Here is a 17242-nt window from a genome sequence, read left to right as displayed (position 1 = left end):
CATTAATGGTGGAATCGTAAGACGACTCACATTTTATGTGTTTCGTGAATAAGAATAAAACTTTCAGCGCGATTAATTTGACTTTAGCACCAATAATCGAATGGAAAATTTAATAATCAAAAAATATAAATTAAATATTAAACATGTAAAAAAATTAATATAAAAAATTAATTTTGTTGTTCTTTTTCTTTGCTTTTCTTTAGTTTAGTCTACTATGGTAAATTAAAATTTATATTATTATAAATATAATGCATATTTATAATAAAAATATTTATAATGTTTTTATATTTTTTTCCAGACATCCTATCCTATTATCGATAGGATTTTCGGAAAAAACATCTTTTTATCTCCAAATACTTGTAATCTAAAAATTTTAATATTAAAATTTTATAATATTTTTTTTAATATTAAAATCTTTTTACCAATTTACAAGAATTCTCAAAACAATATATTTTAAGACTATCAAGAATACTGTAGATAAATTAAATGTCTTAGAACATCGTTGAGCAGATATACTTCAATTTTTGTAGATTTTTAAATTAAGAGATATAACAATTAGAGGATATAACAATTAAGGGATAAACAAAAAATAAATTTTAGCTTCCACTGTTCTACTTGCGATTTATACCGTGTACATAAATTTAATTCTTCTTTTTCTTATTATTCAAATATCTATTGCATTCGTATATGAATGTATATGATATGTAAATGTATGCGAGCGTCTGTAGTATATTGAATTCGGATTTCGCTAAATTCAAATGATACGAATTAAGCATCTCTACTATAGAAAATCAATCTATAGAACTGTAATTATATACCAGCTTCGCCATCTATATAAGTTAACAGAAAGTACAAAGTGAATAATTAACAAAAACACAAATTTGTAATAATTCGAAGAAAAGCATTTCTATTGTCAAATGTTTTAATATTAATCATCACTTATATAATTCTAAAGAAGAAATGACTGTAATTTTATAGAATGTTGCCGATAAATCAGAACACTGTGATTTTCATTGTAAATTGCAAATTTATACATTTGCTTCGTCGACTTACATATAAACTCAATGAAACAATCGGATGTTACACAAAAAGAAGAATATATCTGAAAATTCATATGTTTTTATAAATATTTGGAATAAATTAATAGGGCATATTATTATCTATTCTTATAAATTTATAGATTAGCTGCGACAGAAGCTTTAATAAACGATAAACCGCAGGAAGAGGAGGCTCACCAGGAAAAAATTCCGCGATTGATTTGTTATTATCAATAATTCTATTCGAGGCGTGCCAGATCGTGCCAAATGATTCGCCGTTAAAAGGTCAAAGGTCTCCCGACGTGTCTCTCAACATCTATCAAAGCCAGCGCACCTCTTCAGAAACGGCCTCCTAATAGCGGCTCCTTTAAGAGAGCCTTAAAAAAAGATGCGCGTGCATGCGCTTGGAACGCTCGGAGGCGTGCTCCATTTTTAATTCGCTTCACCAGGAATCCACAGACCGCCGACGCTGGTGACTGTCAGTAGGCCGGCGTCATGTTTGCTATTATTCGACGAGCCACGGGAGAACCGGGCTCAGTCGCGTGATAAACGTGGAGCACCCAGGTAGGTGGGCGCCTGTACAATTATCAAGCTCGATGGATCCTTGTGCGCGCGGAAGAAATCAGCTTTCTTCCTCGAGTCTGTCTAAAGTGTCACGTGATCGAAGGGACATATATCTTCTCAATCGAATTCGTTCAAGCTCAATTGTTTCTTCAACGTACATCTTAATTTTTCCTCCTTCTTCTTTAATTTTCGCAAGAAATTTGACACGATGTATATATTCACGTTCGTGTGTGGAAAAAGTATAATCTCCGTAATGTAATCTATGTAACATATTCGATGTTGCTGTCAGTGCTTCTTGCAAATAGTACAATGTAGCGACAGCTGTAAAGTAATTAATGCGCATGTTACTGTCGTGAGTTGCTACATCGAAGAGGAATTTAAGTTGCTAATTGCAGTTGCTATATGTGGATCCTCGGATGATCGCCCCCTGAATTCATTGTGCTTAACTTGTGTGACTTGTGTGCTTCTGCTTGAATTAATTTAATATTATTCGTGCATTAAATACGTCTCGATACGCGCGATCTATCTATACACTCGACATCTAATACGGCCACTAGTAGACCGAGATCACCGTTAAATCTCGAACGCTATAGTGCCTATTTCTGCCCCGAATGAAAAGTGTTTCGCACGCGTGGGTGCTTCCCAACATTCGTGAATAGAAAGAGATTTCACCTGCTATCTTCCCGCCGTCTTTCTCGATAAACATGAGAATATTGCTGTTTGCTCAGAAGAAACTTTAGAGCTATCTGGATTTTTTTCTGGCAAAAGACATAAATAATTATTTAATTCAATTTCCACTTAAGATGTTACGAGAAAAGCAAGTTGAAAAGTGTAACAAAATATGATAAAATACAATTTCTCTGTTTTATGAAATTTTATTTAATATAAAAATAGTCTGAAAAAGTTAAAAAATAGAAAGATGATATAATACAGTTACTACAGTTATTAATAAAATTGTACCATTAGACAAATTAAAATTTTAAATGCAATTTAGTAAACGAATTGGCATATAATAATTTTAAGAGAGAAATATATAAATATTGATTTCATTAAATAATTCAGCTTAGCTTCTTTAAAATTAGTATTGCTCTCATTAACACAGTAATCTTATTGCAATTATTCAAATGATAGATCGAGTTTTTTATGTTGCTTTTTGCAACATAGAATTATGATCGAATAGCACATAAATGTATGCCTCTGTGATCTATAATTTCGCATTCTGTGGTCTCATGTTTAGCCGCAAACGCGATACGATTCTTACACTGTAACAATATTAAATGCGGTAGCGAGATAAATCAGGTGATCGCACATTTGGTACTAGATAATGAAATGAAAATGAATTTGTGAATTTATGCAGCAGCGGAGAAACTGGGAAAATGAGTTTGCGCTGGATTCACGAGAATCTAGAAGCACCAACGTGCGACGAGGAGTGCAGCGATATCGATGACAGTTGCAGCGACGACAGCTATGACACGGAATTGTCCCTTCAAGAGGATTACGATGTAACGGAGAATGGGAAAGAGGTGGTTCGCGACGGCCGAAAGAAGAGGGAAACTAGAAGAGCTCCAACCTCGACCGTCACCTTTGACGGAAACGGGTATAGTCGGATTTGGATTTATAATTAAATCGCAAGAGAAATAAATACAAATCAAATAAATCGTGCAATTAAAAAAGATATCTCGATATAAAAAAAAAAAATAAATAAATAAATAAAAATAAAAACTTGTCCGCAAAATATAACAAATTGTTAACTACCCTTATACAAATTTAGCACTCAAAATACTTTCCAATTATTATATTTCAGTCAGTATTAAATATTTCTGTAAGAGTTCCTTTTACTTGCATTTTCGTTCACGGACTTTAATAGGATTTCATGAATTTTAATGCTGGCGAAATGTGCAATTCGCATAAATAGACGATTAGCATAATTACTGAAACAGGGTAAAGTATGCCTGTCCTTCACTGGATATACGGCAAATGTGTTTGTCTACCTAGTCGCTCTTCAACACGTACATTACAACGTACATTCATTGATCACTTGACTCGATTAACTTTCTGCTCCATATCGCTGCAGGGTCAACAGATGCACTAGGTGTAGTTTGTGTTATTAACGGTATCAAACGAGCACGGCTGCCGTGCAACGTCGCGACTATAATTCCACGTGTATTGCGCAACGTTATAACGCGACAACGCGATATACGAAATTATGATCGACACACATTTTAACGAGTTTACCGCGAGATGCGGTGCACACCGTTCGCGATGGAAAAATGGAAATTTGCAAGAATGAAAAAGAGTCACTTTTATCGCGTTTCCATTGTGTCGGAAAAGAACAATTTTGCGTCACGCGAAAGAGAGTTTTTAGAATCAGCAAAAGTTGCATATCTAAAATAATAATAAACATTAATTCACAATATCTATAGATAATCTGTGGCTTGTTATTTTCCGAGTCATTAAATATCTCGAAAAATTATTTCATAAAATTATATGTAATTATATCATATAGAAATAAAATAATTTAACGGTGAAGATATGCTTCAACGGAAAAAAATAAGAGATGCCCTTTTCTTGATATCTTGATCTTGCGAATAAAAATAATAGTTTCTAATTAAAAGCAGATGCGTGAGAAAAATTATATCAAGTTAATATGCGTTCTTCGTGAAAAATATCGCTTATTATATTTTTTTTTTTTAGAAGAAAAAAAAGAAAGAAAAAAAATTCGTCGCTTTTAAGCAAAGAGAAAAGTACATAATAAATTAAGGATTTTGATGATTTCCTTTCTATTTTTGTGTGGAAATCAATTTTGTTGGCGCGGAAGATTACTATGAGCACCATTTGTATGCGAAGCCATATAAAATTAACAGCGTTAAAATATACCTTCTGATGACCAAGCTGTTCGCGTAACTTTCGCACAAAGCCTATTGACATTTCGTTTCCTCTTCCCCGAGAATCGGTTTAAAATTAACGAAGTGCGGGAGAGCGCCTACGGTATCGCGTGGTGCGCTTCATTCAGGGAGCTTACTGACCTGGAAAACCGGCCGACCTATATTCCGCAACGTCCATAAAGGCGTGAACACCCTATAGTAGTAGCAAAGATAAACCCCTAACATCTAACTTAGGCTTAGGAAGTATAATACGCCAAAAGAAATATCAAGAATATGTCAAAATATATAATATCAATATATAATAAAATATTAATTTAAACCATTTCGTTTTCACTAATTGTAATTGAGAATTATTATCGTTCACATTTTTTATCATAGTTCAATTTTCATTTATAAGAAAGATATTTTTTTCCAAAATACTACAAATAGTTATCTCTCATACAATTTTGCTATCATTTGTTAACGGTAAAACTAATTCATTACTTTAATTAATGCTCTTTAATTAATCTGATCTTTATACTTTGATAAATTACCTTTGCTGTAAAAGATAAATAGATTTATTCTCTATTCTTGTCTGCATTACGTAATATATAACTATATGCAGGCAATCTATGGACTATCTGATTGCAATTGTAGAACACCACGCAACATTGAACGAAACTCCAAATCACGCAAGTACTCGCCTTACATAATATGGGATCCTCGACAACCAGCAAAAAATCCTATCTATAATTGTCGAATAATAAAACTATACTGCCGCACTGGTTATCATTTGGCAATTACATCATCAGGACGAGTTCGAGGATTATCTGGAAATAAGGAATCGCATGGTAATTTTCATCACTAAATCGTGAAATAAAAGAAACGTGATATGTATATTACATATGTAACGTAACAACAATTTATTAAGGTTATGAACAATATTAAGATTTTCGTTATCAAGATTTATTTATTTTTGCAGCTCTACTTCATGTAACACCAGTCTCTTTTGGTGTTATCCGAATACAAAGCGTTGAAACGAGACTCTATTTGGCATTCAACAAGAAAGGCCGATTATATGGAGAGGTAAGACATGAAAGGGAAATATTAATTATAGGATGATTAACTATAAGAATATAAGAACACAAGTTAACTCGGCCTGTCCGTAAATTTTATCGTTACAACAAAATTGTTTATGGCTGAGAAAAATATAAAGCCGTTGTGCTATAACCGTTGTACCACTCACATCGCAGAATTTTATATATAGCACTCTATGAAATTCTACGCAGATCTGCGTGAAATTCCCTCAGTGCTTTTATTCGGCCTGATTCTCACAATAATTTTACTGTAAATTTAATTCTGTCAAAAATATCTAGTAATGAATATAATAATTGACATAAATTTATATAATTATTAATTGATAATTGAAGGGAACATAAAAACTAATAAATAATTAATATTACTTAATCACATTAGTTAATAAATTATCTCTTGCGCAAAATATTGATTAATTCTTTGCAAAATTATTTCTAAATTATTTCTCGCAAATAAATGAGAATTTTTATTATCTAGAGAAATTTGTAGATTTTTAAAGTATTATTATATGTTTGCTAATTATGGTAAATTACATGTTAGACTAAATTAAATTGAATCAACTCAATACAGGATTACAAAAAATTAATAAGAATTCTATAATGTTAAAATTTATTATAAATGTGATTTATTTAATTTCAATTTTAGGTAAATATGATTAATGACAATACCGAATGGGAACAATGGAGCATTGGTTCCTACGATGCATTCCGATCGCGTAAATATGTGCATTACGGATGGTGGATAGGAATAAAGAAAAATGGACGAGCAAAACCAGGACCGAAAACGTCCTGGGGACAAAAAGCGATACAATTTTCGGCCATTCAAGAGGATTAATCAAAAATTTTCAAGACATGTTTTATGAGGCATGCTTCTTACTTCCAGCATTCTATTCGTTGCGTACAAGAACATTGAAACTGAAAAGAAATCCAGGATAGTGATAAATGAACGCTTTATGAATAGAAACAATAAATAGAAACAATTGTTTGATAAGGAATAAGGAAAATTATCGGAAGAATTGATAATCATCGAACACAGTAACGTTCCAATAGAATATAATATTTATTATAACGCTGTGTCACTCAACAATGGAATAATTAGGATTGTGCATTCTGCTTGTGCCCTTAACTGAAACTCGCAGGTTGCAGTTTTTCTCATTTGCAATAAATACATATCTATTATTATCGTCGTTTACAAGCAAGATGATTGCATACATAATTTAAATTGTTTCATGGTAAACAAATTTATATGGCCATCTTGCTCACATGTGTACGAACATTAGCTTTTTGTGTAATATGTTATTCATTACAACGTATTGCAATTGTATATAATCTTATCCTTTTTGTACATCTACATACAATGCGTTTATATATCAAGATTTTACAAACAAGAATTTTTATTAAAAAAAGCAAATAACTCGATATACATACATATATATGTAGCTTTAAATGTTTTAATACTTGGTTTTACAAATGTAAAGTGTGCATTTCGAGCTTCCGAAGAAATATATGAAAAGCAAATGTATGAAAGAGAGATGAATTAGTAATTACATGTAACAAATTTATTAATTAAAGTGTACGTTAATAGTGTACGTTAAATAAAAAATTAAAAGATACAATTATTAAATTATTTAAAAATATTTTTACTTAGCCTCATATATTACTTACTTCCGACTTGTACTAGATTGTATTATTTTATCTAGTATAACAAATAAATATCATCGATATTACTATATTAGTTTCATAGAAATAAAGTTCTAAACATTCTTTTAAAAATTAAGCAAATTATATCTAAAATAATTAACTTACATAATAAATTTTTTTTCAAAATTTGCGAAGCATTTATGTTTCATAAAAATTGTAAAAAGTATAAAATGGATCTCTTTGGTGCGTACAATCATAATTATAAGCGTGTTTCAAGTTACAGTCACAGTAAATATATTATAAAATCTTATACATATAAAAAAAATGTTTGATTATATCTGACTGAAAAAGTAAATTGTTTAATTAGAAAATTATTTTTTTCTCGTAGAAAGTATGTACAAACGAAAATAAATTAAGAGCACAAAATACTAAGAAAGATATTTTTAAAAATTCGATATCTTCTACTAAGCGTAAATTGTAATTATATGCACATGCACATACTTTCTAAAACAATCAGAATTACTTCTCATTGTAACTTATTTATACACAATCTAATTTATTTAATCAATATGATAATTTACTTTTTCTTAGTATTAGGACTTGTTGACTGAAATACACTCGATGCTGACATTAAATTTTCAATATACTGGCTTAGAACCTGATTCTCGCTTCTTAACTTAAGATTTTCTTCCTTCACGCTGTCTACTCTCTGTGACAGATCTAAACAAAATATATATATTTACAGAAATTACAATAAATATATTGTTTTTTAATGGAACAACATATACATACCATCTAATGTATTTTGCAGTTCAAGAACTTGTGCAATCAATCTGGCTTTTTCTTCTTGCTCATCTGGGCTAATGTCTGGATCTAAACCTATGATTAATATAAATTCTTTTGAACCACTTTAATTTAATATTACAATTATATAAAAAAAAATGAAAATTCTCTCAAAATGTTATAATTTTTATTTGGACATACAGTAATAGTTGAATATGACTTGATAATAGATACCAAAATTCTGTTTATCTAATATTACTCTATTCAATCATCTATAAACATGCAAAATATTAACATTTTAATATTACTTGAAATATTTACTTGAAAAGACAAACAATGCAGAAGCAATGCAGAAGCAAGTGACAAGAGACATCAAAAGAAATTGATACTAATATCACTTACTGTTAGGACTACAGCTTCCATTAGTAAATGTTGATGGAATGGAATCCATACTACGTCCTCTCCCTAGTGCATCGGACATATGCGAGGCATTGTCCAAAACTTCCTCTTCTGGTATTATCACTATGAATAATGTGTGAGAAGTGACCTTATTAATGTGATTCTACGGTATCAATTAAAAAAATTCAAAGATTCAGGTAAATATCAGGTAAATATGCGATATGTTTTCTCCTCCATAATCGTCAAAGAACAAGCAAATTGCATAAAAATAAAATTGCATAAAATATAATTAAAGATTTCAAAGTAGAAAACCTAATTAAATCTTACATTATTCGCATATCAAATGGGGTAAATTCTGACAAATGGGGTAAATGTCACATTAGGCAGTGTCCATTCAATGCTAAATGCAACTTGTATAATTTCTATGCTATTAGAAAATGCAATCTCGTATATAAACGAAAACGAAAGAAGTTAGCAAATAGTAACAAATAAGTATTAAATAAAAATCAGAGTAATTAGCGTAAGTTGCTCCAAATAAATTAGGTTATAATTCATCACATGCGCGGAGTAACGAACAGTTACTCACACAGACGTCGCGTAATTAGCTTTAAATTCTCACCCTGAGGATCATCGTCTGCCAGAGGTATACTATTCATGTCGTCTTGAAGCTTGGCTGTCATCGTCGCCGACATTTGAATCACAACGAACTGGTTACCACCGTGAAACGAAATCGTTCACAAAACTTCACACACGACACACGACGCAAATACGCGCAGGTTTAATGATCGACTCAACTTTATCGATCGCGGGCGTCGAGACGAATTGAGAGTCGTGGACCGACATTCATAAGCCGGTATTCATAAGCTACGGTCAATGTAAGGGTGAATTCCTATTAAGCGCGTCACGCGTCGCGTCATCCGTCGCGTCACGAATTGACCAATCAAAACATCCCATTTTATTGTATCATTTGCCACGCGACTCCTTGCACGACGCATCGGTTAGATTGCTCGATATTCTAGACACAAAAGGATTTCCAACAAGAAGGAGAAAATGGATCTCAAATCGCGCACGTTTATAATTCTACAAACACAAATTAAAGAAATAACACTTGAATTAAAATAATATATTTGTATATGTATATGTAAATATATATATATATATATATATATATATATACACACATATATATTTTTAAGAATGCTTCCAATCTTGAGATATTTATTTCGCAAAAATTAGTATCTCGCACAAATTAATATACAGAGATAGAGAGGTTACGTTTATGTACAATTTTACTTTGATATTAAATCAGTGCTCGCTCATGTGTTATGTTGATTTGTGGCGATGCGGTGCGCTGCTTGGATTATGAGAAGCAAAGCTAATAGCTAGTTTTTACCAGCTAGTCGTCAGCTAGTTTTTTCCATCGAGCCTCCACCTTGTTTATCCCATCTAGCAATTAGTTTTACCCATCTAGCTCCCACATAGTTTTTTCCATCTATCCCTCACCTACATTTTCTCATCTAAAACCCATCTAATTTTACCCATGTAGCTTTTCCACATAGTTTTTCCCATCTAACCCCGATCTAATTTTCATCTAGCTTTTCCCAGCCCCCACCCAGTATTTACCATTTAACCCCACCTAGTTTTTTATCTAGCCTCTATATAGTTTTTCCAATCAGCTCTCTATCTAGTTTTTCCCATTTAGCTTCTACCTAGTTTTTTCTATCTAGTCACCAGATAGTTTTTCCCATCTAGGCCTCAATCTAGTTTCCCCATTTAGCCACAAAGTTTTTCATATTTGACTATACATTACAGATTATATATATAAAAACAATAAAATTGCAAGGATTCAATTTATGAGGAAAGTTTTATCGAAATGTGTGCACAGGAAGGACTCAATCGAGTGAATAGTTTTTGAATTATCTTGCATGCCAATATTAAACTTTACCCAGAAGTTGGCGTGCAGTATAGTGCTGCTTGTATTTATATGAAACAAAAAAATGGATTACTTTTTCGTGAGACTTACATTATGAATTGAATCTATTTTTAAAGAGAATAGTGCCAAACTGTAAAATTGGCGTCATATAGAAAACGAAAATATCGATTTCACATGCTTGTTAGGCAAAAAGTATTATTTATATTGATACAATTGAAAATAGAGGTTCAATTTTGGACCCATAAAGAGTCGTGGATTGTGAAAATATCACCGCTGCACAGTGTGATATTTTCGCTATCTAAGTGGACAAAATTATTGCGCCAAAGTATACTGTTTTTTTTTGCATTGGCGGGATTTGAATAATAACATTATTTATTATATCCTTCCACCCCCTTTCCTCTTTCTTCTCCTCCTTTTCCTTTTCTTTGCAGATACCAAGAACAATCGATAAAGTTAATTCTACGTTTGTTAAAAAAAATCACTTTTCTTCTCAAATCTGTCTTTCAAAAATATGTAATAAATTTTTAATAAAATAAAATTTTAAAATATTAAGAAAAGAGAGATATTAAAAACGATTAAGAGGATTTTAAGAAAATTGAGAATAGGCTTTGTAAGGCTCCAATTCTTTTCTAGAAAATGAATTTTTTTTTTTTGAGAAACATAAAATTATCTTTATTGACTTGTTCTCGGTATCTGCAAAGAAAAGAGGAAAGGAGGGGAAGAAAGAGGAAAGGGGGGGAATATATCCTAAATAACATTTTCTTATTACTCAATCCTGCCAATGCAAAAAAAAAACAGTATATTTTGGCGCAATAATTTTGTCCACTTAAATTGCGAAAATATCACACTGTGCGGCGGCAGCGACGCATTCAATATGAATAAGAATGACGCTATTTTTAAATTTACCTCGCGTCGTAACGCAATGGATGATGCGACTCATGACTCGTGACTCGTGCTCAGTGGGAATTCACCCTAACACTACAAATGCTTCGAAGCTTTTGATTGTCCAATTAAAACAAAGAATTTTACTAATGTATCAATCAAAAAATGTTGGTTGAAATTTATCTTAAGACGATCTTAAATATAAGAATTGACTGTGAAAACCGGCCAGTCTAATATAGTCTAATCTATAGTCTAATCTATTTATATCATCATAAAGATTGTGTTCTAAGAGTCAATTATGTATTTTAAAACAAGATAAAAATTATAAAAGTGAAGAAATTCATTAGAGTATTTGTAATCATATCTAAAACTAGTAAATTTATTCACTTCTATAATTTTCACTTCGTTTTCAAAATACAATTAACCCTCTGCTGCTAAATGTTCTAAATCCTTTTCGAGAAAAATTTTACTGGAAATATATAATATACGTAACATATATCATATTATATCGAAATTTTCCCGAGAGGACAGCCTTAAAAAAGGACCAATATTTCCTTGTGGTCTAGAAACACTGTTACGAGAATTGCATAAATTTTGAAATCCAAACGATAAGAGAAAAATAAAAATTTTTATAGGATGGAGTCATTTAGTATTATGCTTACAATATCACATACTTCGGTATGAAATACAATAAAATATATTTTATTTAAGAGAAAAAGATTTAAAGATATTTATCAAAAAGATATTTATCAAATATTATTTTTTATCTTTTTTAAAATACTTATCAAAGCATATAATTCAAAACAAAAAGATTCGCGCGACTATTCGTAGAACAATGGCGGAACCAATCAGAAATTGTTGCAGTAGAAATTGTTGCGCTTCTTCTTCTTCTTTTTCTTCTCTTATTTAGGACTCTATAATCTATGCTCCAGTCTGACGTGTTAATGAGCGCTGCTTTGTCAGTAGGTTAGGTTGAAGCATTGTGTAGTGTGTAGTTGTGTTCGAGAAGTGTCAAGAGGCAAGTGGATTTTTCCTCTCTCGCGTTCAAGCATCGTGAAATCATGCTCGATCTTTTCACGATATTTAGCAAGGGCGGCATAGTACTCTGGTGCTTTCAGAGTACATCTCAGATTTTCGCACCTAGCGTCAATGCCTTGATAAGAAGCGTTATATTGCAGGTGAGTCGGGAAAGTGTATCTTTTGACAGGCACAAGCGACGTGTGGCGACCTTTGACCCTAAATTGCACGACGCATTCTCTCAAGTTTCTCGTATTGGATTTACGTTCTAATTATTTGAATAATGCTTTGATGATATATATATATATATATATATATAAAATCCTATTTATTCTTAAATTGTTGTAACTCTATAGGTATTGATTCTTGTACATCTTTAAAGCTCATCTCATTTTTTATTCTATACATTTTTCTATACATTTTTTATTTCTATAAATAAAAAAAGAATAATGATATGTAAGTTGCATAAAGGTTTAAAATATATAGATGTATTTTTTTAATTTGTTAACTAAATGTACCATATGTGATCATTAGATTAAATACACCATATGGTTGGAGTTATCAATAAATTCTAATAAATTTTTTATTCAACAAAATGAAATTAAATGAAAATGGTTAATAATAATTATATGTAAAACAAGTTTTTTTATACTTTATTTTACTATAAAAACTATTTATTCTAGCAATCTTTCTTTATTTTGAAAATTAAATTGAATCAGCAATGATAAAATTAAGACCTTTGCTAGGTATTTATTTAAAAAGATAAAATTCTCTATCAAAGTTGAATTTTTCAGGAACGTACAGGGAATCATAGCTTTGAACATGATTCTCTACGACTGCAATATAAACTTGATAACGAGTTTGAATTGGTATTTGTAGTGGCATATCAGAAGATATTACAATTATCTTATGTGGATAAATTCCTGAATGACATCCATTTAGAATTTAGGGATCGCTTCAAGAATGAACTCGAGAATTCAAGCTGGTTTACTAACTTTGAATTTGAACATATTTATCATATAGTGCTTGAACGGTCTGAACAGTGGTCACGTTCACAGGCCAAGATACCGAAGCAAATGCGTACTTTTGATGAGAGTCAAAAATCCAAAAAGACTGTCGCTAGTATGATCGAAAGGAAAGATGACAAGGATGATAAGAAGTCAGGTATAGCAACATGACTAATAACAATGTAACAATTAATTTATATGCAATAACAATGTATACAGCTTTATCTATTTTTGGAAAAAATAAGATTGAGGCCTAAAATTTCAATAATTTAAAAAAGTTTAAAGAAACAAAAGAAGAGTGAATATTATGTGTAGTTATATATAATATTCAGGTTTGCTATATTGAAGCTTAGAGATTAGGGACATGGAATTTATGCAGTAAACAATATCCTCAAGAAAGAAAAGAAATATACTATAGCAAAAGCATAGAAATGTAGCGCTTATTTTATTTTTATATGAAACAGTAACCAAATTTAATTTAAAATTGTAAGTTATGTTTATTCAATAACTTTCTTTTTTTAATCTGAGTAATGCTAATAACAAGGATTTTCTTCGCTTCTAGGCAAAAAGAAGAAAGCAAATAATTGTAATGGGGATTGCTATAGTAAGTAGCATTTACTAAATTTACTAAATTCTTTTATATTAATGCAATATTGCATATGCATAATATATTGCATGGATAAAATAATAAAATTAACAAATGTGACTTTTTTTTTATTAAAGTTTTGTTTGAAATTCTTTCTTTACTTAATATTTTGTATTAAATTAAATATTTTAATGCTGCAGCAAAAATTCAAGATGTTCCAAAACAGGAATTGCCAAAACAGCAAATGGAACATAATGGGGAACTTGATGAAGAAACACTAATTGCAAATCGTATGAAACTTGCTCAAAAAATAGCAGGACAAAAGAAAAAAGCCGATAAGCAGTAAGCATGCTTTTTTCTCCATCTATTAATAAATAATTATTAAGATTATGTACATATGTGCATATGCGTGCACGTACATATATATGCATGCGTAATTGGATTAGACACGGTGCATGTAATCAGATTATTGTAATAGTTTAATTGATTCTGTAAAATATTTAATATTTAAGAAGTTGCGCATACATTTTACTTTTAATTGAATTTTACTTTTATAAAGAAATAATTTTATATTGATGATATATACAAAACAACAAATTTAGAAACAAATTAATAAATATACATTTATATAATTAGATATTTATAATTAAGTTAATAATAAAATGAATATTAGGAAAAGTCCTAAACCTGAGAAAACTGGCAAAAAGCCACGCATTTGGGAACTGGGTGGAACAGCTAAAGATCTGGCTATGCTAGAACGAACTAAAGACAAGCCCGAAGAGAATAATGATTATGTGGGAGCCAATACAGCTGTAATATTTTTTTATTTACTATCAAATTCGTTGCTCAATTTTCTATTTTTATTAGCTTGAAGATTTTAAGAATTTCTAGAATTTCAAACTCATCAGATTTTATCATTTTATTTTATTTAAAAAAATTAAATTTAGATTTATTTATATATATATATATATATCTGAATATAATTAAAATAAAATAAACAGAAGTGTGAAAAAAAAATATTGAAAATTTAGCCGAAGGAATTGAGATTTGTCTTGCTTATTTATATTTTTATTACTTTCTGTAGCTAATTGGACAGATGAAGGGTAGTATACGTGACCTAGAAGTGAATAGTGAATCTGAGGATGATTCCGAGCAAGAGGAAATAGAGCACTCCAAGCAACAAACGCAAAAGAAAACAAGTATGTTCTCCATGTTTAAGAGTCTGGTTGGCAGCAAATCTCTTAAACAAGAGGACATGTTGCCGGTTTTGGAAAAATTGAAAGATCATCTGATCACCAAAAATGTCGCTGCGGACATTGCGCAAAAATTATGCGATTCTGTTGGTACAAAGTTGGAAGGAAAAGTACTTGGCACTTTTGATAGCGTAGCAAGTACTGTGAAGGCCACTTTAACGGATGCTTTAGTACAGATACTGTCTCCCAAAAGAAGAATCGATATTTTACGAGACGCTTTAGAAGCCAAGAAGAGTAATAGACCTTATGTGATGACTTTTTGTGGCGTCAATGGGGTCGGCAAGTCGACGAATCTGGCAAAAATTTGTTTCTGGTTAATAGAAAACAATTTCCGCGTGTTGATAGCTGCATGTGATACATTCAGGTGAATCTATCATTATATTCAAAATTAATTCATTATTAATTAATATATTCAAAATATTAAGTTTTCCTAATAGTATTTTGTAAAGAAGATATTTATAATAGTAATAATAATCTTTTTATAAGCGTGTCTCAAAAAATGTGTAATATTATTTTATATTTTATATTTATACTTTTTTTTTTTACATACATTTCTTTTATTTTTTAAAATATTTTTTGATATATTAATATTTTCCTTATTTTCTATATAATATATAATTATAATAAGTTAATGTAAATACATTATAACTATCAATAGCCTATAATAATAATAATAATTTCACATTTTAGAGCTGGAGCGGTTGAGCAACTGAGAACACACATGCGACATTTGAACGCTCTACATCCACCAGAAAAGCACGGAAATCAATCGATGGTGCAATTATATGAAAAAGGTTACGGTAAGGATGCCGCAGGTATTGCCTTGGAAGCGATACGTTTCGCAAAGGATTCCAGGATTGATGTTGTCTTAGTCGACACTGCCGGTAGAATGCAGGATAATGAACCATTGATGCGAGCTCTGGCGAAGCTGATTAAAGTAAACGAGCCGGATTTGGTATTGTTCGTCGGGGAAGCTCTCGTCGGCAATGAGGCTGTGGATCAACTGATAAAATTTAATCAGGCTTTAGCTGACTACAGTCAATCTGCCAATCCTCATATTATTGATGGTATTGTGCTGACAAAGTTTGACACAATCGATGATAAGGCAAGTTTTTTCTATATATATAATTTTAAAAAAACACAAGAAAGATATGTAATAAATATATTATATCTTTTTCCTAAAACTTAAATTTATATATATAAAAAAGCCCTTAAAGTTTACGGATATATATATATATATATATATATATATATATATATATATATAAAATTAAGAATTATTTTGTAGAGAGAATTTTCTGTCCGGTAAAAATTATATTTTGTTAAATAATATTTGATTAATTTAATTCCTATATATAACAATAGATATTTTACATATAATTATACATATAAGTAAATGTATTTTTTTACGCAATATCTGTTTTCTATGCAATATTAATAATCTTTTCATGTAAACATTTATAGGTCGGTGCAGCTATTACAATGACTTATATCACTGGTCAACCTATTGTTTTTGTTGGAACTGGCCAAACTTATACTGATCTGAAATCATTGAATGCCAAAGCAGTGGTACACGCTTTGATGAAATGAAAAATGTTACAGGCAATAATAAATCTCTATAGGCATCCTGTCTATAGTTTACATATATACATATATATATATATATATATATATATATATATATATATATATATATGTTTTATTCGAGCTTTGTTACATATTGCTACTACAGTCGAGCTTTCTATATTTAAGATTGAATTAGATTGAGTTAGACTGCTAAATCATCGGAATAAATATTTGAAAAGGAAGAGCAATTTTGAGTCTGATAAATGAATATGAAAACTCGACTGTACAAAATTTTCCGAGTTGTTACGAAAACAGAAAACAGAAAAACTTGATTAGAAAGAAGAAAAAAAAAAGGAGACTGAATATGCTCTCAATTGACGATATTAGATTAAAGATTGTATTTGTTAAATAAATTAGATATTTCACAGTTTAAGGTATTTTTAAGGTATTTTTATTCCCCAAGGCAGTCGTTGTGTTTGATATACCTATATTTAGATGTTTTTTTACATTAAAAAAATTAAATTTAAATTTTATAAAATAAAATTAATTTTTTACATTAATTTTGTATCGTGGATGCAAAGTATATATTTCTTTTTTTATCAATAGAATGATCAAC

The 17242-nt window shown here is 30.3% G+C and overlaps 3 protein-coding genes and 1 long non-coding RNA gene across 8 annotated transcripts; 2 read left to right on the top strand and 2 right to left on the bottom strand.

Annotated features, from left to right (window-relative positions):
- Window positions 1-1201: 1201 nt before the first annotated feature.
- On the top strand, window positions 1202-7196 carry LOC105422421 (putative fibroblast growth factor 1). 4 transcript variants are annotated; one of them, XM_011631779.3, is made up of 5 exons: window positions 1202-1601; window positions 2962-3198; window positions 5123-5316; window positions 5448-5551; window positions 6206-7196. In XM_011631779.3, exons 2-5 carry the CDS (start codon window positions 2978-2980, stop codon window positions 6392-6394), a joined length of 708 nt encoding a protein of 235 aa, XP_011630081.2. In that variant the 5' UTR covers window positions 1202-1601; window positions 2962-2977; the 3' UTR covers window positions 6395-7196. The 4 variants fall into 4 exon arrangements, with proteins under 4 accessions (XP_011630081.2, XP_011630082.2, XP_011630080.2 ...); XM_011631780.3 differs by having other exon boundaries at window positions 1204-1601; window positions 2959-3198; XM_011631778.3 differs by lacking the exon at window positions 1202-1601 and adding an exon at window positions 2059-2232.
- Window positions 3061-5159, bottom strand: LOC148936585 (uncharacterized). Its single transcript, XR_016139089.1, has 2 exons — window positions 5020-5159; window positions 3061-4627 (listed from the first exon to the last, which is right to left on the bottom strand). It is a non-coding gene; the product is annotated as an uncharacterized LOC148936585 (long non-coding RNA).
- LOC105422422 (uncharacterized) lies at window positions 6601-9205 on the bottom strand. The gene is made up of 4 exons (XM_089076239.1): window positions 9002-9205; window positions 8386-8505; window positions 7993-8079; window positions 6601-7920 (listed from the first exon to the last, which is right to left on the bottom strand). Exons 1-4 carry the CDS (start codon window positions 9072-9074, stop codon window positions 7778-7780), a joined length of 423 nt encoding a protein of 140 aa, XP_088932365.1. The 5' UTR covers window positions 9075-9205; the 3' UTR covers window positions 6601-7777.
- Window positions 9206-12128: 2923 nt separating this feature from the next.
- SrpRalpha (signal recognition particle receptor alpha) lies at window positions 12129-17063 on the top strand. Of its 2 annotated transcripts, none has more exons than XM_089075803.1 (8): window positions 12129-12375; window positions 13273-13378; window positions 13784-13825; window positions 14008-14149; window positions 14481-14619; window positions 14892-15424; window positions 15751-16165; window positions 16525-17063. In XM_089075803.1, the coding sequence occupies exons 1-8, from the start codon at window positions 12259-12261 to the stop codon at window positions 16648-16650; spliced, it is 1620 nt and encodes a 539-aa protein (XP_088931929.1). In that variant the 5' UTR covers window positions 12129-12258; the 3' UTR covers window positions 16651-17063. The 2 variants fall into 2 exon arrangements, with proteins under 2 accessions (XP_088931929.1, XP_088931928.1); XM_089075802.1 differs by having other exon boundaries at window positions 13009-13378.
- Window positions 17064-17242: the final 179 nt, after the last annotated feature.

The sequence above is a fragment of the Pogonomyrmex barbatus genome, unplaced genomic scaffold, assembly GCF_055798465.1.
Source record: "Pogonomyrmex barbatus isolate J1 unplaced genomic scaffold, ASM5579846v1 scaffold2, whole genome shotgun sequence".
In the NCBI taxonomy this organism is placed as follows: Eukaryota; Metazoa; Arthropoda; class Insecta; order Hymenoptera; family Formicidae; genus Pogonomyrmex; species Pogonomyrmex barbatus.
Note: the sequence above shows the minus strand (reverse complement) of the source record. Positions and strands in the feature narration are given on the sequence as shown.

Excerpts from the sequence above, each read along its gene's own strand:
- LOC105422421 (XM_011631777.3), top strand. The coding sequence starts at position 2,213 with ATGAAAAGTGTTTCGCACGC. Across the intron at positions 5,317-5,447 it reads TGGAAATAAGGAATCGCATG|CTCTACTTCATGTAACACCA; the intron begins GTAATTTTCATC and ends TTATTTTTGCAG. Across the intron at positions 5,552-6,205 it reads AAGGCCGATTATATGGAGAG|GTAAATATGATTAATGACAA; the intron begins GTAAGACATGAA and ends TTTCAATTTTAG.
- LOC105422422 (XM_089076239.1), bottom strand. The coding sequence starts at position 9,074 with ATGTCGGCGACGATGACAGCCAAGCTTCAAGACGACATGAATAGTATA. Across the intron at positions 8,080-8,385 it reads TGGAAGCTGTAGTCCTAACA|GTTTAGATCCAGACATTAGC; the intron begins GTAAGTGATATT and ends TATTAATCATAG. Across the intron at positions 7,921-7,992 it reads ACTGCAAAATACATTAGATG|ATCTGTCACAGAGAGTAGAC; the intron begins GTATGTATATGT and ends TATTTTGTTTAG.
- SrpRalpha (XM_089075802.1), top strand. The coding sequence starts at position 12,259 with ATGCTCGATCTTTTCACGATATTTAGCAAGGGCGGCATAGTACTCTGG. Across the intron at positions 12,376-13,008 it reads TAAGAAGCGTTATATTGCAG|GAACGTACAGGGAATCATAG; the intron begins GTGAGTCGGGAA and ends TGAATTTTTCAG. Across the intron at positions 14,620-14,891 it reads ATGTGGGAGCCAATACAGCT|CTAATTGGACAGATGAAGGG; the intron begins GTAATATTTTTT and ends TACTTTCTGTAG.